Below are 20,209 nucleotides of genomic sequence, written 5' to 3'. Positions count from 1 at the left end.
CACCACAGAGTGTGCGGGGGAGGGATTTCAGGAACTGTCTCTCTTTCGCTGAGAGCGTCACCTGTGGGGTGCTAGGTAGGGAGTCAAGGTGGTTGTCCGTGTCTCTGGAAATAGAGGGAAGGGAACTCTCCCTGGCCTCTGCCTTTGCACACAAGTCAGACAACAAATCTGGAGCGGGCAGTGGCCACGTCCTCCATAGTGGGAGAATTTCTACCGGTGCCACAGAGGGCACAGGATTCAAGTGGGGTTCTAGACAAGTCATTGGCTTTCCCAGATAAGCATGGGGCTCCTGGGATGCCTCAGGTTCGAGCCAGCTGTGGTGCAACCCTCGAGGAATCTGAAGAAGGCTGCGGGAATATTGGGTCAGTGTGGACTCATCTTGGATTCTGAGTGGATCCTGGGTGGAGCCTGGAGGCAGGGAAGGGTAGGTGACCGGCAGGGTCGTGCTGGGCCAGCATCTGGGGCTGGATAGCGTCCGGGCTGTGGCCCAAGACACCAAAGTGAGGATGTCACTCACTCTCCCCTGGACCATGGTTCACTTCCCAGTTGAACACAATCTACAGAGGCAGATGAAAAAACCGTTCTGAACCTGTCTGAGCTTTGGGGCCTCTCGTGGCCTGGGGCTTGGAACCTTCTTTCGTGGGATGGGAGATCCAGGAGAATTAGAGTCTTTCCAGGTATTACAGAAATAACCCTTCATAGCATTTCCTTGTTTTTGTTTTTTTGAGACAGGGTTTCACTATGTAGTTAAGACTGACCTGGAATTCACTTTGTAGCCCAGGCTGATCTCCAACTCACAGCGATTCTCCTGCCTCAGCCTCCTGAGTGCTGGGATTACAGGCACGTGCCATCACTCCTGGCAGCCTTGTAGCATTTTAAACTACAAAACTTAAAAAGAAAATGGTCTCTTTCCCTTACAGCAGCTCACATAGACTTGAATATTCTCTTTCTTTTTCTTTTTTTTTGGGGGGTGGTGGTGTTTGGGACCTTGTGCTTGCAAGGCAGGTGTTGGCACTGCTGAGCTAAATCCCCGACCCCTGAATATCCTTTCTAATACATGAGGGAGCTGAGAGGGACTAACTGACCCCTTTCAGTCACACAGCCAGGGAGGGATTTGAGGTAAAACTCCAGGCACTGCCTAGGTTGTAGCAGATCTACCCTTGCATACAGAGACAGTCCTCAGATTCCCTTATCGAAGGGATCATCCGGGGGCTGAACAGTCAACACAGAAGGAGGTGAGGGTGACTTAAGTCTTGAGAGGGCCAAGCAGAGGTAAGGTGGGAGCCAAGGTTAGGGTGAGCTATGCCCGGGGCTTTTCAACTAGGCTCCAAAATCCATGACATATCTGCATGTGGTAGCACATGCCCGTAATTACAATACTCTGGGAGGCTTAGGCAGGAGAATGACAAATTCCAGGTCTGTCTGGGCAACTTAGTGACTTATCAAGACCCTGTCTCAGAAAGGCAGGTGGCATATTGAAGGACCTAAATTTGTAGCAAATCCTGTGGCAGTTGTCAAAGTTTAACTGCTATAGTAAAGTACTGGGCTTTCTCAATACTTGAATATGGAGCATGTGCGCAGGGAAAAGATAACATTGCCCTTTATGAGCACTGTATTGTAAATGGAAATGCAATGTCTTCAATAAAACTATTTAAAATTGGCAAAAAAAAAAAAAAAAAAAAAAAGGCAGGTGGCTGGGATGTAGCTCAATGGAAAGGCCCTGGGTTCAATCCCCAGTACAGCAAACAAAGAAACAATCACTCTAGTCAGGCATGGTGGTGCATGCTTTTAATCCCAAGTACTCAGGAGGCAAAAGTAGGAGGATAAGAAGTTTGAGGCCAGCTTGGGCAACTGAGCAAGACATTACCTTAAAAAAAAAATTGTAAAGGGCTGGGATGTAGCATAGTAGTAGAGTGTATGCCAAGCTTGTGCAAGGCCCTCGGAAAATCCACAGTAGGGCTAAAACAAAACAAAATTTAAAAGAAAATAGAGTAGCTGGGTGTGATAGGGGCTACTTATAATCTTAATTTTAAGGAGATAGAGGCAGGAGGATTGTGACTTCAAGGCCAGCCTGGACTACATAGCAAGACCCTGTGTCAAAACAAAAAGAAAAACAAAAACTAACAACAACAACAATAATTAATCCTAGGAGAAGTAATATATTTAGTGTCGAGAGTTATTTATTGGTGAGTTGTGGGAGATGTGCTGGCTTGGAAGTCAGCGTTTCAGAGTCCTAGTCTCGTTTCTGGTTTTGATTTCCGGTTCAATCTTGGAGCCTGTCTACAAGTCATGAGGGCATGAAAAGTCCATCATATCCCATATATTCAGACTCATCTGCTCAGGATCCCCACGTTTGGGACAGAGGTCATTCACCTACTCTGGTCTGTCTATCCCATTAGGGCTGGGAAAGAGGAACCTGGAGGCGGTATTTAAGTAACACCCACTCTTCAGGTCCTTCCAGAGAAGGCTAGCACTGGCAGGAGCCTAAGAACGAGTCTTTTCTTCTCCTTCCTTCATTCTTCCTTCAACCTAGGTGTTAAACTGTTGGGGAGCACAGAACATCTTCTGAACCTCACTGGTCGGAGGCCTCTGGGCCATGCAGGACTCAGCTGGAACTCAGTAAACATTTGCCGGTGGCCACGCCTCCATACATCATGTTTTCTTCTAGGAAAAGTGACCCAGGCTGGGAAGGAGGGACAGGTTCCTTCAAGCCGCATAATCCAACCAATTGTAGTTTGGAACTCCCCCTTTGCTAGTTGAGAAGGGCAGGAGAACCCAACATTAGTGCAAGATTAGAAAGTCTGAGCCGGAAAGTAAAGGAGATTTAGTCTCATGCATTCTTTTTACTTGCAAGGCAACAAATCTGGAAAGTGGCAAGGGCCAGGGCCAGTACTACAGAACAAATTCTTCGCCGCACACGTGACTTAGAGAAAAACCTGAGGTGCGCATCGAGTATATCGACACTCTACTTATGTGGCCTGGAACAGTGAACAGGATCAATCTATTGCTTTTGATTGCCTGTGAATAACTAGCGCTGATTGGTCGTGATTCCGGAAGCGGGAGGAAAAACGCGTGCGTCAGACGCGGCAGCGAGCGGGGGACGGCGCAGCGTTTGGAGCCAGCGGTGTAGTGGGACCATGGCGTCGCTCGGCTGTAGCACGGTGGTCTGCGTGATCTGCTTGAAGAAGCCCAAGTACCGCTGCCCGGCCTGCCGCGTTCCCTAGTGAGGCGGGGTAGGGGGATATGGGTGTGGGGAGCGCGAGGGTCTGGCCGGGGTGGAGCCCGGGGTGGGGGTTGCGGGAGGGGCCCTAGGGCCTAATGGGCTAACGGACCCTGTGCTTTCTGCTGTTACAGCTGCTCCGTGACTTGCTTCAAGAAGCACAAGGGTAAGGACCTGGTATCCCCTCCTTACCCTGTCCCCACCACGCGCATGGCAGCCCCGACGCCCCGCCGGGTCTGGGGCACTTGGACCTCAGGCCGCGCCGCCTTTGGACTCCGTTGCACTTTATCGGGTTGCGTCTCCACAGCCCGCCCACCGGTTTTTGCCTCGGGTCATTGCCTGTTCTTCGGGAGCCTTGCTCGTTCCTGATGTCCCGGACCTTTCTGGTGTGCGAAACCTCTGTGAACGATCTCTGTTGTTTTCCATCAGAACCTTTCTTCTACCTGCTACACTATTTCTTTTTCATTAGAAATAGTTGACTGCTTGAACCTCCAATACCGAGAAATCTTTTTCCTGTTGTTTTAAAGAAAAGGTGTTGCTGTGTGGCTCAGGCTGGCTCACTATGTAGCCCAGGCTGGCCTCGATTTTATGGTGATCTTCCTGCCTCAGCCTTCCAAGAATTTGAGATTACAGGCGTGTGCCACCTTACCAGGCTAAACGTTTTCTAAGTTACAGAAAATCAATCTACTGCTTTTGCAGCAAAAGTCTATCCTAGCTGTTCCTTTATCTCTGGGTTCTGTCCTGGCCCCTCACTTTGACACTGGAGGTAACTAGAATGTTTTGTAGTTTTTTGGTACTGGGGATTGAACTCGGGTCCTTGCGCTTGCAAGGCAGGCTACGGAACCACTGAGCTAAATCCCCGGCCCTTGTCTCTTTTAAATACCATAATATCTTACCTGTCATGTAAAGATACAAGATCCCAATAATAAATGTAACTGTGTACCTAAGACGTGCCAATAAACTCAACGAGGAAAAAAAAATTAGCACAAAACAAAACAAAAAACCATATCTTGTTAGAAAAAGTGAGGTAGATTTGCTTACAACAAAGATCTTCAACTTATTAAGAAAAAAAATCTTAAGTTCTATGTATCTTAAGTTCACATTTTTTGGTACAGCTAAAAAGAAGTGCTATTTATCTGTGCATCCACAAATAATCGATTGTGTATGCATTTAACAAATCTGTGAATACGGTATCTTTAAGATGTGTGGTTAAGAAACTGATGTGTCTTATCTTTAACCCAGTACAAGTTGGGTATCCTAAGTATGACACGATGCTCAGATTTAGAATTTGAAGCATTTGAGATTTGGGATTTTTGAATCGAGGATCCTCAGCCAGTAAAGTCTATGCAAGTATTCCGAAGTCCAAAAAACTAAAGTGTGAAACATTCTGACCCCAGCATTTCAAATAAAGGATACTCAATGTATATAACTTGCTAGGTCTTCTGTTTCATTTTGGACCATTTTATTGACACTGAAATACAAGTTTGGACTGAAACCAGTTATTTTGCTATTTGCTGAGACACATACTGCCTTCATTGAAATGGCAGTGACCTTTTTATATAGAGGCCCCTTTTTTCTTGGAAATGGCTTGCAACGACTACATGTGGGATTCGCTCATCGTCTGAGAATTGCCACAGGCCGGCCTGTCCTTTAGCAATGGTGAGATCTGGAGTTATCACGTCCACCTGCTAAACCCGCCATACTGCTTTCAGAAGTCTGTTGCAATCATTAGAATCAATTCTCATCATTTCCAGTCAATAAAAAATATAAACTTTTAGGAGAAAATGTTTCTTAATACTGACCTACTCCCAGGGTGCTAGTATTTAAATATGTTACCTCTAAAATATTGAGGTCGATGAAAATGGCCATCCATAGGCAATTGGTTAAATCAATTAGCCAGTCTAAAAAGGATGGAGTCTGAGTGTGCTCACGTGGAAAAGTACATTATAAAGGAAACATGATCTATGTGTGTGTTTTAAGTAATATTTATGCTTACCTATTGAAAGAACATTTCTAGAATAACTCCCGAGAGGGAGATGGAGATTTGGGAATGAGGAACATAATTTTTCTATGAACAATTATTTCTGTTTGAAAGGATTTTTTTTTTTTACTATAAGCATAAATTGTATAATTTTTTAATAAAAAGGAAAAAACTGACAAGGCTAAGAAAAAAAACGTGCTTTTAGGAAATCTGCACTCTCTGGTGCTTCTTTGTATTTGGGTCATTTTCCACTTTTTATATTAATTACAGTTAGGTTGTAGGATGTAGCTCAGTAGTTGAGCATTTGCCTAGCTTGTCTAGCTTGTCTAAGGCTCTGGATTTGATTTCCAACCCCAAGAGAAATGAAACCCCAAGAATATTTTTCTTTTCTTTTTTAACTGAGGTTTGAACTCAGGGCTTCAAATGAGCTATATCCCCAGCCCATTAAAAAAAAATTTTTTTTTTATTTTGAGACAGAATATCTTGCAGTTGCTAACTTGCCCACACTGGGCTTGAATTTGTGATCCTCTTGACTCAGCTTCCCAGAATGTTGGGATTATAGGCCTGAACCACCAGGTCAGATGTTTCTCAGTGTTGCTGATTCCCTCCCTTTGCCTACCCACTAAACTCATTCTTGTGTTTGTATCTTTGATTTCTTTTGTGGGTACTCTGTTCTCTACCTTTCCCTCTTGTTTTCTTCCTCCCACTCCTTCTCACCTTTTCCTTCTTGATATCCAGATCTTCAGCTCCGAACTGTTTTGGTCTCTAGAAACAAGTATCTCTATTTTGGGGTTAGGTACAATTAAAATGAAAAAATTTACCTTTCCTTTTTTTTGGGGGGGGACAGAGTTTCACTATGTAGTTCAGACTGTCCTAGAACTCATATGTAGCCCAGGTTGGTCTCTATCTCACAGTGGTCCTCCTCCCTCAACCTCTTGAGTGCTGGGATTACAGGCGTGCCCCACCACGCCCAGCAGTTGTTTGTTTTTTTTCAGACAGTCTCAATCTTGCTTTGTAGCCCAGACTGGCCTTAAACTCAGTGATCCTCCTGCCTCAGCATTCCAAGCACTCAAATCACAGGCATACGCCACACCTGGCTTCTGTCTTTCCTTTGGTTCCTCCTGTGTGTTCCTTCTACACAGAGCACAGATCAAACAAGAATTAGACCTAGAGCCAGGCATGGTGGCACAGGCCTGTAATCCCAACATTTGGAAGGCTGAGGCAGGAGGATCACTTGAGGTCAGCTTGGGCTACATAGCAAGAACCTGTCTCAAAAAAAAAAAAGTTTACACCTGGGTGCAAATTTTGCCCCTGCCATTTAATAAATGAGGACCTTGGCCAAGTTTCTCTGTTATGAGAAAACTCAATTCTCTCATCTGTAAGTGGAATTAACAGCCTATATCATAGGTGCTGTGTAAGGGCTCAGTGGGACACTATTCTTGGCACTTAGTCACTGGCAGCTATTGTAGCCGACTCCTACTTAATTAGCCCCCTTTTCCTTTTCACAGCATATGGTTTGCAAATCTTGGTTAGTCTGCATTTGAAATCTTTCCAGTCTGCCCACCCCAAGCCCTTTTCTGTTACTGCATGCTCTGTCATTCCTAATTGGTCATTTTGCCTTTGATTTTATCCCTTCTAGTCTCTGTTTTAAGTGATGGTCTAGAGCGACACTACTGCCCCCTTTTCCTGGTGTCACTGGAGCATTTTCAAAAGAAACCTTATAGCCCGAGATGGGAAATAAGTGGAGCTGCTTTGCTGCTTTGCAGAAAGTGGGGTTGGGGAATCTGGCCCTCTTACCCTGCACTCCTGTAGGGTTTCTCTAGGAAACCCTTGGGCAATCAGGAGCTTCTTATCCTGTGTTCTTGCTGCTGCCAGGAGGATTTTTCTGGAAACTCACATTTGAGGTATTCCACCTCTTCTGTCCTTTGTTGAAAACTCTGTGGCTCTCTGTTGTGGAGATCGGCATTCCCTAGAGAGGGACATTGTCTGCTTTTGTGGTCGTGGCGGCAGAGTAGGTATTGGTGGTCCTATTGATGGTGCTGGGACTCATGTCAACCCTGCAGCCTGTGGGAGCACCCTGTACCACCAAAGCCCTTCCTGCCCTAAATGCCAGGGGCACTCTTGCTGAGAGGGGTGACTGATTTCTGTGGTGGCCTTCTTTTTTTTGAGGGGAGGTTTGAGACAGGGTTGCACTGTGTAGTTCAGTCTGGCTTTGAACTTAACCCACTATGTAGTCCAGGCCAGCCTTATATTCACAGCGATCCTCCTGCTTCAGCCTCTGGAGTGCTGGGATCATAGGCATGCGGCACCACGCCTGGCTGTATTGGCATTCTTTTGCTGTGGCGTCCTCTTTTTGTCTCCCATCCAAGTACTAACCAGGCCTGACTCTGCTTAGCTTCTGACATCAGACGAGATCGGGTGCATTCAGGGTGCTATGGGCGTAGATAGACAAGGCTTCCTCCTTTTGTGCCCCAAACGCCTGCCACATGTGCCGTACCGGTCAGTTCATCGCCGACCTCCTGTATCTTGACTCTGTTCTGTCAGGATCCTAGACCTTTTCCTCTGCCAAGAATGCTTTTCTTTCCATTGAGTCCTCTTGGTCTTATGTCCTGGTTTTCTCAGGTGGGCTTAGACCAAGTTCTTACCTTATCCGTCTTGCTGTTGTCTGTGACTAAACCTTGCCAAAGTAGGAGTGGTACTTTCGTCTGTGTCTCCACTGGCACGTGCTGCACATAGATTTGTTATCTGAGAGTGCAGTGAAAGTCAATGCACCACTGAAGTGCGGTGAAAGGCTTATGTTGATCAGGCAGGTCAGGGCTTCGGGGACAGGCTCTTGGGATGCGCGGACCCAGGTTGCTCATGATTTTTCTTATTCTGCCCCTTGTTTCCCTCCAGATCCATCTCCACCCTATACATGTTTCCCCCTTGGTTTGGTGAGCAGATGGAGCCTTGGTGTGGAAATAGAGGCGACATGTACCTGACATTTTCTCTCTTTCAGAGCAGTGCAACCTTGAAACTCGTCCTGTTGAGAAAAAAAGATCAGCTCCTCCTGTAAAAGCTACACAGCCTGAGGAAAATAGAGGTTGGTTGGTTGCATTGTTCAGGGGAGAAACACGCAGGACGCAGAGGGAGAAAGGCCCTGGCTGTGGTCTGGCTGTTTGTGATGGGCCCTGCTGGCAGGCGCCTCGCCCAGACACAGCTTTGGGTGTCCCTCCTGGGCCTGGTTCGGCCGTCACTTCACCTGAGCGAGGCTCAGGCAGGAGGCTTCCTTTGGTCTGAGTCACCTCACTGCTGTGGGGGCTTCTCAGTTTACCATGGCAGTGGATGTCACCCTGTCCGTCCATCCATCTGTCCGGGATTTCCTTAATCTCTGTGTGTCGTGCACTGTAACAGGCCATGCAGGAAGCCCTTCTGGTGCCACTAAAGAGGCATTAAAGATCGACAGCAAAGGGATGGGCCATTTCTGTCCTTTGAGAGACTTCCAGGTGGGCTTCAGGCAGTGTTGGTGATTTCTGCCCATGCTGCAGCCCAGGGCATTCTGTTGGCCAGGTTATTACAGAGCACCTGTCACTGGCCGGCCCGTCACAGGGCTGGAGCCAGGGTGAGGGAGACGGGATGCTAAGAACTAGCGATCAGGCGAAGCCCAGAGACCTCAGGGAAGCATGGGATAAGTGTGTAGCACTGCCATGCATTTGTTCAAGTAAAATCACCCGTTCTGTTCTTTCCCTCCACACAAGAGGGGAGTTAGTATAATTGTGAAGTCCAGAGAAGGGTGTTAGTTTTATTTTGCTCTTATCTATGTGTTTACCCTGTCCCTGTCACATGTGTTTGCACGTACATTTTTATCTGGAGTGGCTGGCTTGAGTCCTGAGCAGTTGATTGTGCTCTGCATTTCTCAGATGATGATTCCTCTGTAGCTGATTTTCTCAATAGTGATGAGGAAGAGGACAGAGTTTCTTTGCAGAATTTAAAGAATTTAGGTAAGTCTGTGCTGAGCTTATTTCTTTGTCAACATTGAGATACATTTATTCTGTGTAGAGAATTATTTTTTTGTGCGTGCTGGGGATTGATTCTAGGGACTCAGTACATGCTAGATAAGCAGCCTACCACTGTGCTACACCTCACCCCTAATTTTTTTTTGTTGTGAAGTGAGATTTTAAAAACTTACTGAAGAGTATAGTATGCAGGACTCTTCTTCAGCTATATAGTTCTGCAAACAGACGGCCTGCCCACAGTGCTCACCATTCCCTCTGCCTGGAATCCTACTGATCTTGCAGGTTAGCAAAATTCTCTTCCTCAAGCTGTGGTTCTTTTTTTTTTTTTTTTTTTGCTAAGCTTTTCATGACCTATTGTTTCTCTCAAAATAGACACTATTCTGGCTAGCCTTAGTACTTTTATTTTATGGGCATCTGTCTCACACCCTAATCTATATGGCAGGGACCTATATTCTCTTGCTCTCAGCGCTTGACTTATAGTCCAGCCATTGATGTACACTGGTAATCATAAGATGTGGTTCTTTAAGTGGTGTTATAATGTACATTTTTTGCTGGGCTCGGTGGCGCTTGTCTATAATCCCAGCAGTCTGGAAGGCTAAGGCAGGATGAACACAGATTTGATCCTAGTAATGCAACTTAGTGACTTTTTAAGGCCCTGTCTCATAAATGAGTGAATGGCTAGAGTTGTACTCAGTGGGAAGGCCCTGGGTTCATTTTTCAGTAAAACACACACACACACACAGTGAAAAATCCCCACATTTTTGTAGCACTGCTTATTCGGTGGTTCTAAGTTGTTACATGTGTAATTAATCAATTAATGCAGTTCCTAAAGGTGGTCATTATTTTCATTCTTTCTACAGCGCTGAGTCAGGGTGATAGCTGATTGGTCCCTGAAATAGAAAGTTTTTATAAAGGCACGTAGAGGTGTTAATGCTTGTTCACTGGCGCTCTGGATCATAGGCTTAGGCATTGAGTATTTGGTACAACGTGTTAGCACCGAGGGCCATTTATAACAACAGTGTAAATAGTTATGTCGAGTAATTTTTATAAGTTTGGTACAAATTTTTAGTTTTTCTTGAAGTACTGTGAATTGAACCCAGGGCCTTCACACTGAGCAACATCTCTAGCCCTTCTTTACACTTTTAAGACAGGGTTTCACTGTATCACCAAGGTGCCCAGGTGGGGTCCAAACTTGACAACCCTCCTGCCTCAGCTTCCCAAAGTGCTGGACATACAGGTGTGTATTACTGTGCTGAGCAATTTTTTTCTGTCTGTGGTTGGTCATGCCTGTGGATGCAGAACCTGTGGCAATGGGGTATGTGTGTGCTGTGTAGGTTAAGGGGCTATGTTTATTACGTTTGAAACAATTTGATGGGTTCCCACTTGAACATGACAGGCTTTGTTCTTGTTAATTTATAAGGTGAATCTGCAACATTAAGAAACCTACTGCTTAATCCACACTTAAGACAATTGATGGTCACCCTTGACCGGGCGGACGACAAAGCAAAGCTCATGAGAGCCTACATGCAGGAGCCTTTGTTTGTGGAGTTCGCGGACTGCTGTCTAAGGGTTGTGGAACCACCCCAGAATGAGGACTCTTAGGCTAGATTGTTGTGCTCCTTTCCAAAGCACACAGCTGCCACTCAGAACTTGTCCACTGCTCTCCCAGGAGGCCAGCTGCTGTGGGGCCCTCGGCGAGGGTAGTGATGTCCCAGAGGCAGCAGACTGGCTTTACTCCAGGTGGTGATCTTTTTGTGAGGAGACCTGGCACGCACAGGGTTGTTTTTATTTATTTTTTAGCAGCGGCAAAGTTTATTTGGAAAATTAAAAGTGAAGAGTGAGCAAGAAACTGCAGAGCAAGCCTGGGTCAAGTAAAAGGAAAAAAGCAAGATAAAAGATCACCCTGGAGAAAGTAGAATGGGTTAGTGTGAAGAAAGCCATGATAGCTACACATGGTTGTTCTAAAATATTTTATCTTTGGTACAGTTTGGGTAGACATCATAAATATCAAATTTTATACCCATGAGTTAAAAACTGAATCAATGTTAATAAAATCAAGATACGGTAGTTCAGTTGTACATTGCACTGTTCACTGTTTTAGTTCCTAATGTCATTGTTTTGAAGTTACATTAAATAAATCAACAACTTATTAAAGTTTTCTGTTTTAGGAACGAAATGCAAATTTTTGTCCAGTTGAAATTCTAGAGCTAATTTTCGGTCAACTATGCCCATTTTCTTCTAAAGTGCTTGTGGGTGATGGGGCGCCCCCTGTAGTGACAGATACACTCTAGAATAGTTGCATCTGCTGCTGGGTTTTGATCTTTGAAGGTGGTGAAATTGGAAGTTCTCTGTGGCCCCAGTCCTGGCTTGGTAACCACCAGTCCTGATCTCTCCGGAGCTTGGGCGGTAACCCTGGGTCGCAGGCTGGTCGGGCTGTTCCTGCATGAGCTTGGAGCTGCTGTGGGAACAGTTTGGCAGTTGTTGTTGATTCAGTGTCTTTGGCAAGGCAGCTGCAGCTGGCAGGAAAAAGCCTTGTAGAAACAGAAGACACCAAGGATCACCAGCCAGTTGAGTAGGGGTGAGGTCAAACGTCGACTGGCCTATGTCTTTCCAGCAGAATCTGATTAAAGCCAGTAACACTGTAGGGTGAAGGTTCAGGGCAGATGTCGGCATAGCGTAGTGGAGACTTTCTGCAGTGAAACTTTATGGAGCCCTAGGGAGAAAAAGAAATGAAGCTTGGCCTTAGCTCCCTGGAGTGCTGGGCCCTAAAGGTACCTCAGAGTAAGAATGCTAGAAATATGAGGTGGGGTGGACGAGTACTGGCCTGGTGTCCACAGCATGGAGTTAACAACTGCTTACAGTTGGATCAGAATAATTCTGTTTCTGTTTACACTCATGCTGGCCTGTGTTGTTATGGGACATGTAATCCAGATTACATAATTCCTTCTGTGTGGAAATTCCATTTCCTCTCCCCTGACTTGTCAGTTTCATTTGCTCCTTGCTGTGGCCTGTGTAACAGGCTGAACATTAGCCTACTGTACAGATAAAGAAATGGAGATCAGATGGGGGCCAGGACCCAGACCCTGAGGTTCTGCCTTTAACCGTAACACACCGATTCCCTTCCCTCAGCTGATTTTTATGAGGCTGGGCTTGGTGGGGTGAATCTACACTGTCTGAGGAATTGAATCATGGCTTCTCATGTCCTCAGCTGGAGGAGATAAACCAAGTAATGTGGGGAGGACTGGGGCTGTAGTGGTTGCCCAGCATGTGCAAGGCGCTGGGTTAGATCCTTATTACCACACACACGAAGTGTAAAATTTGAGGAAAACATGCTATCAAATTCAGCGTCACCTGAGGTGACAAAGTTGTCATACCTGTTTTTTCGAGTAAGACTAATTAAAAGACTCAGAACTAAAATAGTTTTTCACAAGTGAAGGGCTTTGGAAGTCCCAGTTCTCAGCTTTAACAGTGGGAATAATCCAAACCTGCAGCTGGCTTGGGTGTCCAGGGGTCTGGTTTACCCAGTAGAGTTAGGGAAGGTTATGTCCCAGCCTTGGTTTGCTCGCTGTGGACCCCGAGGCTTTGCTGCCTGCCCTCCCAACCTGGAGCCATCACAAGCAGGACCGCTGTCTCACCACAGCCTACCTGAGGCAGTGCTCGAATGGACATGACACCAGTCTGGTCTTGTGCTGTCTGGACACTGTAGTTGCTGGACTTTCCCAAGGGAAGCTGGAGGCAGGCGAAGACCACCAGCTTCCTTTGAAAGCCGTGCATACCCATGGCTGCATTGGCCAGGACCAGTCCCAGGGGCCAGAGACGGATTATTGCCCCTCGGAGCCTGGCCTGCGCTGGGGACAGCGGGGAGGAGCTCAGGGAACTGGGAATTGGAGACATGGGTTTTTCTTCCATACCATCCAGTTCTTCAGAGGCAAGGCAGGCCATTCTGAACTGAAGAAGAAAAATAGCCCTTTATAGCTTTACACTGTCTAGCTCCTTAATGGAAAATATAAAACAAAACTTTTTAATAAACCCTGACATGATGAATTAAAGGCACCAGCTGTGAATAGCTGGCTGCCTTGAACTAGAGTGGCCCCATGTGGCACAACATAAGGCAAGAAGAGCGCACTAGGAAAGAAAATAATAGCTTTTCTGGAGAACTGATACAGGAGAGGTAAACTGACTGCCTTGGCTTAGTATGTTCCCAGAGTTGCTTTCACCTCTTTTCTCTTCAAAGCACCCTACAGGGAGGTGCCTCATGCCTGCCCTTCCCGCACGGGTCTGTCTGGTGCCAGATCTCCACGCACTGCCCACCCACCGCTAGAGACTCACTCTCCACTTCTGCCAGGTGCGCTTGATGATGGTGGCAGCCATGTGCAGCCTCTGGATGTGTTTCCGAGTTAACCAGGAACGAATGGCTAAGAGTTGTGGTCAGAAGTAGCAGAGAGAAGATGGTCATTAAAGCTGTTGGCACCCTGGCTGTCAACACAAATTGCTGTGAAATATATGTTTTTTCCACAGAAACAGCTACTGCATGTTACTGTGTAAAGTAAGGTTCTAAACTCGCAAGGCAAAATGGGCTTTAAGAAAACACTCCTCCCATTGCCCACACACTGGGTGGTACCCAGTGAAGGGATGCCCGGGCTCCTGGTGAGGACCCAACAGGGTCACCTCCCATCCCAGCCTTAGTCCTGGCAATGCCGGAATGGGAGGGGTCTGGATTGTCTGTACTTCTAAAAAGTACTGGTCTTGGACTAGGGCTGTAGCTTAGTGGTAAGAAAGCCTGCCTAGTATGCATAAATCACTGGGTTCTATCTCAACTTCCACAAAAGAAAAAAAATTACTTTTCTATTTAGAAAATCCCAGCCTAGTGTGGTGATACATGTCTGTAGTTCCAGTATTTAGGAGGCTGAGACATTCAAGGCCAGCCTGGGATACATAGTCCAGGGCAGCCTGAACTACATAGTAAGACCCTGTCTCAAGAAAAGAAAGCCTGTGTGTTTGGGCTACGAGGGCTACACACTGGGACAAACAGCTATGTAGGTCTGAAAAGGGGAAGTGAGGTTGCACTTGTAGCCTCTCCTGCCTACAGAACTGTGCGGTGATTTGGTTTCCGCTTTGGAGACTGGGCACTGTGGGACATGCCATCCACCCGAGGCTGGGACGCATCTTCAGTAGGTGGCCATTCAACAAGCCGAGTTTCAAAGGAAGCCAAAATCAGGTTGTGTCCTGTGCCCGTTTCAGGACAAGCGGCCGCACCCCACCTACCTGCCTGAAGGAGGATGGCTGCCCGCCTCTGCCTCTCCTGCTTTCGGTGCTGGTGTCGCCTCCAGCCACACTGGATGCAGCGGGCACACTGCTCCAGCACCCGGGCACGCCTGCTTTCCAGAAGCTCTAGCTGGGAGAAGGGGCACCCACTGAGGTCTCCCCACTGCTGCTCCCCCTGCCCTGATAAGAGCCTGCGGCTGGCTCCTGTAATCTCATCCCCAAACCAGCGTACCATGGACTCAGTCATGAACACCTTGGTCTTGCCGCAGTGCAGTGGGTCAGCAGGTGTGGCTGCCCTCCGAGTTAGAGGCGGCAGAGCATGGAGGAGGTCCTGCAGGACAGTTTGCAGTGTGGCCTCCTCGGGGCACGGAAGCTGTCCTGGGGAATGGGAGACAGAGGCCCCATCAGTGTTTGGTCATCACACACCTGCGTGGCCTGAGAGACTGACTTTGGTCTCCTTGGCACTCTCCAAGCCTCTTTCCTACTGTTTTTGCCTCTAGCCATTTCTTCCTCTCCTCCTTCTGGGAGAGGCCAGAAGCTACCCCACTGTTCCTTACAGCCCTAGCTGTTCTGAGGACTCTTGGAGTCCCCGCCCGGGAGTGTCCCGCAGCCTTCACTGCCATAGGTCCCTTTGGACAGGCTGGCGAAGGGGACAATGGCTGGAAGAGCAATTCTTCCAACCTGGAATCCCAGGCTGCCTGGCCGCACTTACTCCTCACTCTGACGTTTATGAGAAAAGGGAGAAAAAAAGCCCAGTCCCACGAAGGCCCAGTGAGCCCCCTCCTTCCCTCCCAGGTGCTACAGGGCTGACTTCTGTGTAGGATTTACCTGAGGACTCTGACCACCCGTAGCTCCCCAGTGCCTCTCTGGAAACAGAGGCAGCCAAAGCGGATGCCGGAGATCAGACAGCTGCAAAACCGACCGGGGCCCAGAGAGACTTGGCAAGAGACAAGAAGAGGAGAGCAAACCATGGAGAGGAGAAAGGAGAGAGTGAAAGGAAAGTGACACACCACCTGAGAAGGGAGGGAAACAGCAGAACTGTCTCAGAGGTTCTGGTGGGCCCAGGCAATCTGGCTGGCTGGGGCCTTACAAACTGTCCGCGGCCTCTTCCCCTCCACCTGCCCCTGGGCCTCAGGGCTCCCACACTCAGTTACGAATGTCCGCATGCCAGCCCCCCTGAGCCATTCCCCGAGGTTAAAGCTGCCCGAAGGCCTTGCAGACATTGCATCGGCTGCCACTCAGGTCCCATGGGACAGACGCTTCAGCTTCCCCAGGTCTTTCTTCCTCTTACTTTTCCCCAGTGGCTGATTTCTTCCACACATTTCCAAACTGCCTGCCTCTGGTGGCTTCTTTCCACTTGTTCAGCTCTGCAGCCTCATTTCCAAGGCCTTCCAGAAGAGCCCCCCAAGGGTGGTTTCCAGAAAGCACGCGGCTGATGGAGTCACCGGTTTCCTCCTCTGCAGTGCCACCTCACCTACCCAGGTTCCTTGACCAGGTCCCACCCGCCATCGCAGTCCTGCTGGGTGCTGCTCACCCCTACGCGGCCGCTGTGCCTCCGGGCCTCTGTTCATTACCTGTCACATGGAGACCTTTCACCTGGCTACTGCAATTTACCCACACGTGCAGCCTCCCAGCTCAACCCAGTGTCCTGTTCACAGCTCTGCCTTCCCACACACAACACTATCTTTTTGAGTGTGTTCCCCAATGAAGCCAAGAACCTTGAGGGCAGGGCTGTGCTGTATCATCTCTGAACCCCCAGTCCTGAGCATGACAGAAGCAGCAGCGGGAACCCATGGCTGAACAAATGACTAGCAGACGGGCCCACTCACCGGCACGCCCTCTGGCAGGACATGGGCTGTGGAGTCCAGAAGGTGTGTGGGGACGGAGCCTTCTCAGTAAAGAATATCGCTCCACGAAGCTCTGATGAGAGACCCTGGAAGCCGAAGCAGGTGGAAGAGAATGACTTCATTGTCTAGGGCTTAAAAGTTTTTCTATTTAATCTGCTGAGGAACCCTGGCTGGCCTCATTGGATGGGATGAGTTCCAGAGCAATTACCAGGGTCACTCAGGGGAAAGCCCATGGAGGCCATTTTAAATCGAGTCTGCCCTTCCTCACTGCCTGTGTCTACCGAACAGGGTCCAACTCACTTAATGGGACCCACAACCTCTCCCCTGACTAGACCGCTCATCACCAAACACGCTGACTTCTAACACCTTCCTCTGCTTCCTCCTGCTCTCTGCTCCTTCACAGCAGCACTGTTCTAAACAGCCGACGCCGCCTGGTATCTCTTCCTCCTCCTAGCCGCTCCTCAGCCCTACTGCGCTATCATGGTTCCTGTCACAGCCAACAGCCTGCCAGTCTAATGCTGATCTCTTCCTCCCTTGCTCTCCCACCCTCCAACCTGCGCCTTGCCCAGACCACTTTGGTAAACTGTTCTCCATTTCACTCACTTGCTTTAGACTGGAAGCTGCCGTGGGAGCTGACTGCTCCCTTCCCAATGCCTGCTTTCCACCCCACTGGAACCTCACTCCTTTCCCCACCGCTCACCCGTATAACTGCGAAAGCCTCCTTGCTCACCGCCTCGCTTCTCTCCTGACCTTGTGGCCAACATCCCACAGCAGCGCAGGGATCTTCTGAGCACATGCATGAGCTCACACCACACCCTCCTCCTATGGCCCAGCGGCTACCACTGCACTCAGGACTAACCGCCAAGTCCTCCCATGCCCTGTGAGGCCCTGCATTCTGGCTCCTGCCCACCTCCCTTGCCCACTGCTGGTGGTGTGTGGTCCAGGCTCATTAGCATCTCTGAGTTCCTAAGGTGGCAGCCTTGTGGCGGTGCTTCCCTTGGTCTGGACTACCTTCCCATTCCCCAGATCTTCACAGGCTGGCCCTTGCTGTCCCTTAACCCTGAGCTTTTTGGAGGGGGCCTTTCCTGACCAGCCAAGGATCGCTGCCCCTGATAATTATCCCACAGCATTTTTCTTCCCTGGCTCCAGTTATATTTATTTTTCTTTCTTGTGTTTGTGGAAGGTACTGTAGACTGACCCCAGGGCCTTTGCATTGAGTTACACTGACAGCCATTATTTTGAGACAGGGTCTCACTAAATCATACATAGAATCCTTAGCTTTCCAGAGTGCTGGCATCACAGGTGTGCAGTTGTTTTTCTTGATTCCAGAGGAATGTGTGCCCCAAGAGGGCAGAAACTCACCTTCACTTATTTACTAACATGTTACTAGACCCTGCTGGGTACAACAGCACATAGTGAATGAGAAAAAAATAGGTGGTACTCTTTGAGCACTAGAGCTTAACTCCCACACACCTGCCTCTCTCTGCATCTTTATGCCAGGACCAGTCTGGCTTGGGCAGGCCCTTGTCTGGCCTGAGTCTTGAGCTCCACCCTGGCCCTGGCCCTGGCCCTGCCCTGCAGCATGTGCTCACTCACCGGATAGGAAAGCCAGCAGCACTGATGTGGATGGTCTCCACGAGGCCACAGGCCTCCAGCTGGCTCAAGACCTGCAAGTGTGGGAGATGGGAGCACCTGTAGGCTGAAATGCCATTCTTTTCTGCCCTTCCCAGGCCAGCCCTGCGTGGAGCTACAGGCTCTCCTGAGTCTTGGCTGATGGGGAATCTCCTTGGAACAGCAAGAAATCAAGGGACTTTGAAAAAAAAAAACCTCCTTCCTAAAAAGTGGGTCCCTGTGGTCTCGAGCCCCTGCCTATTGCCTGACTTCTGATACAGCCAAGCGCTGCAGGCTCATGAACCCACAACGTAGCCCACATAAATTTCTGATTGTTTACTTTTTGCAGGCAGTAGAGTGGCTTACAGCTCAGGGACAGAGATCATATTGTGAAGATTCTTCACGGTCTGAGTATAGGTCTTTACAAGTGGTCTTGGCCCCAGAGCCCTGGGCCACACACCCCCATGTGGCTGTGGACACTCTTCAGCACTGTATAGTACTCCACATTGCTTAGAATTTGGGGTCCACAGGAAAAGGCAGCTGCTGGCCAGAGTGCCGTGTACGAATTAGAAAAAGTGACGCCTCCAGTCAGAAATGACCACACTGTGCATGGACTGTGAGGTGACAAACTGTCCATTAATCCTAAGACCCCCATTCTTCTGGGCAGCTTTAGCACTCATCAGGCCATGTGGCTTTGTTCCAATTTTCTTTAAGAGGGGGACTCATTATGTAACCCAGGCTGGCCTTAAACTTGCAGCAATCCTCCGGCCTCAGCCTCCCCAGTGCTGGGATTATAGGCGTGCGCCACGACGCCTGGCCACATAGCTCTGTAAGTACAAAGCAGGATGCACTAGAGCCCCTACTTACCTCCTTGGCTGGGGCACTGTGTGATGCACACACCCGACAACTACACCTGACTGCCCTGCCAGAGCAGGGGAGACCTATTAGAAGAGACCTCTCCATTTAGGGGAGGCATCCTGCCCTTCGTCCTCCCAGGGCCTTGGTCAGATGGCCCAGTGGTGATTACCTCCTCCTGGAGGAAGGTCCGTGGCTGGCCCTGGCTGTTAGGCTTGATGCAGCGAATGTAGTGGGGTGTAGTGCTGTGCAGGACTAGCAGGAGCTGTTCCAGGGAGGCCTGCAGATGGGAGAGACCTGGGCTTAGGCACGGCCTGGAGCTGCTTGGGGCCATCTTCAGGCCCTGGTTAGTGAGTGCATCACACCCCTCCAGCAGTGCCTCCAGCCCCGAGACCATGACCTTCATCTGCCCTGGGGACTACTGAAGCCCTCACTGAGCACTTACTCTCCTGGACCACTCGCTCTCCGAATGGTCTCCCTGTGCATCATCTTGCCCTCCTCCCCAGAGCGGTCTAACTACAAGTCTCGTAACTGCTGCCACCCAGGCAGAGGGCAGGCTGCCATCACTAAGCCCACCCTGTGTGCTGGAGGCCATGCCTGACGGACCACACACACTGGACAGGCATCCCACTGTGTGTGTGAGGCTGGGGCAGGAAAGTGCTCTCATCCTGGGCTTTGCGGGGTGCCTCAAGGTGATGTCGAGGCAGAGGTTTGAAGGCTGAGAAGGAACAGACTAAGGCAAGTGCTGTGGAGGGTGGGAGTGAGGGGAGTAGAAGGACAGCTGTCAGACCCCAGGAAGGCTGGGACAGCAGAGGCACTCCTGACACAAGTGGCAGGTGTGCTCCAGAGAGGACAGGATTTGAGCAGGGCCTGATAAGAAAGGTTCACAGAACAGAAGGGGGGCGGCCCCTAGGCTTCCTGCCATGTCAGTACAGCTGCTGGTCTGTTTGTTTCCTTCTCTTCAACACTGAATTATGAACTCCATGGAGATGGGAACTACATCTACCTGAGTCCAAAGCTGCGAGGTAAACAGAGACTGTGATCTTCATCTGCCCTGGGGACACCTACTGGAGACCAATGACTGAACTGAGCACCTCACTTAGCACCACCAGACCCACCTTGAACTTGGACACCACAGTCAATGCAGGGGCCCTGCTCTGGCCAGAGGGCTCCTCCTGGGTCTTCTCTTTGGGTTGAGCAGGAAACAGCACTGTGAGAAGGGGGTCCTGGGATTGCTGTAGGAGCTCAGTCAGTTCAGGGGGAACAGGGTCCTGTTGGAAACAGCAAGGGAGGCAGGGTAGGGCAGGTGGACTGCTCCCCAGAGCTGTTCATGGGCTGGGCACACCCTTGCCCGGCTAAGCCCCAGAAGACACGGCTCCCTGGGCAAGGTGGGGTGTGAGTCTGAGACAGCAGCAGATCCACTGGCCAATCAACA

General features: G+C 49.2%; 2 protein-coding genes across 12 annotated transcripts in view; one reads left to right on the top strand and one right to left on the bottom strand.

The window, feature by feature from the left end:
• The window catches only part of Znhit3 (zinc finger HIT-type containing 3), a 12,689-nt gene extending 952 nt beyond the window's left edge, over nucleotides 1-11,737 (top strand). The window contains exons 2-7 of one of the 2 annotated variants that reach the window (XM_010626781.3): nucleotides 3,033-3,223; nucleotides 3,355-3,386; nucleotides 8,200-8,283; nucleotides 9,101-9,181; nucleotides 10,344-10,433; nucleotides 10,617-11,737. In XM_010626781.3, coding sequence (XP_010625083.1) covers nucleotides 3,138-3,223; nucleotides 3,355-3,386; nucleotides 8,200-8,283; nucleotides 9,101-9,181; nucleotides 10,344-10,433; nucleotides 10,617-10,798 — 555 coding nt within the window. In that variant the 5' untranslated portion in view covers nucleotides 3,033-3,137 and the 3' untranslated portion in view covers nucleotides 10,799-11,737. The remainder of the gene's footprint in view (nucleotides 1-3,032; nucleotides 3,224-3,354; nucleotides 3,387-8,199; nucleotides 8,284-9,100; nucleotides 9,182-10,343; nucleotides 10,434-10,616) is intronic. The other variant, XM_033762921.1, reaches the window with a different exon arrangement.
• A 25-nt stretch (nucleotides 11,738-11,762) lies between these two features.
• Nucleotides 11,763-20,209, bottom strand: part of Myo19 (myosin XIX) — a 41,291-nt gene continuing 32,844 nt past the window's right edge. For 8 of the 10 annotated variants that reach the window (XM_010626774.3, XM_010626776.3, XM_010626775.3 and 5 more), the window contains 9 exons: nucleotides 19,893-20,045; nucleotides 18,947-19,054; nucleotides 17,905-17,975; nucleotides 16,291-16,394; nucleotides 14,694-14,839; nucleotides 14,462-14,591; nucleotides 13,526-13,611; nucleotides 12,842-13,144; nucleotides 11,763-11,909 (listed from right to left, as the gene is read on the bottom strand). In XM_010626774.3, the coding sequence (XP_010625076.1) occupies nucleotides 11,781-11,909; nucleotides 12,842-13,144; nucleotides 13,526-13,611; nucleotides 14,462-14,591; nucleotides 14,694-14,839; nucleotides 16,291-16,394; nucleotides 17,905-17,975; nucleotides 18,947-19,054; nucleotides 19,893-20,045 (1,230 nt within the window). In that variant the 3' untranslated portion in view covers nucleotides 11,763-11,780. Of the gene's footprint in view, nucleotides 11,910-12,841; nucleotides 13,145-13,525; nucleotides 13,612-14,461; nucleotides 14,592-14,693; nucleotides 14,840-15,289; nucleotides 15,475-16,290; nucleotides 16,395-17,904; nucleotides 17,976-18,946; nucleotides 19,055-19,892; nucleotides 20,046-20,209 lie in introns of those variants that run through there. The other 2 variants (XM_033762919.1, XM_033762918.1) reach the window with 2 other exon arrangements.

Source organism: Fukomys damarensis, unplaced genomic scaffold (assembly GCF_012274545.1).
Source record: "Fukomys damarensis isolate Sample0158 unplaced genomic scaffold, DMR_v1.0_HiC HiC_scaffold_13, whole genome shotgun sequence".
Lineage (NCBI taxonomy): Eukaryota > Metazoa > Chordata > Mammalia > Rodentia > Bathyergidae > Fukomys > Fukomys damarensis.
This window is presented reverse-complemented; position numbering and strand designations above follow the sequence as displayed.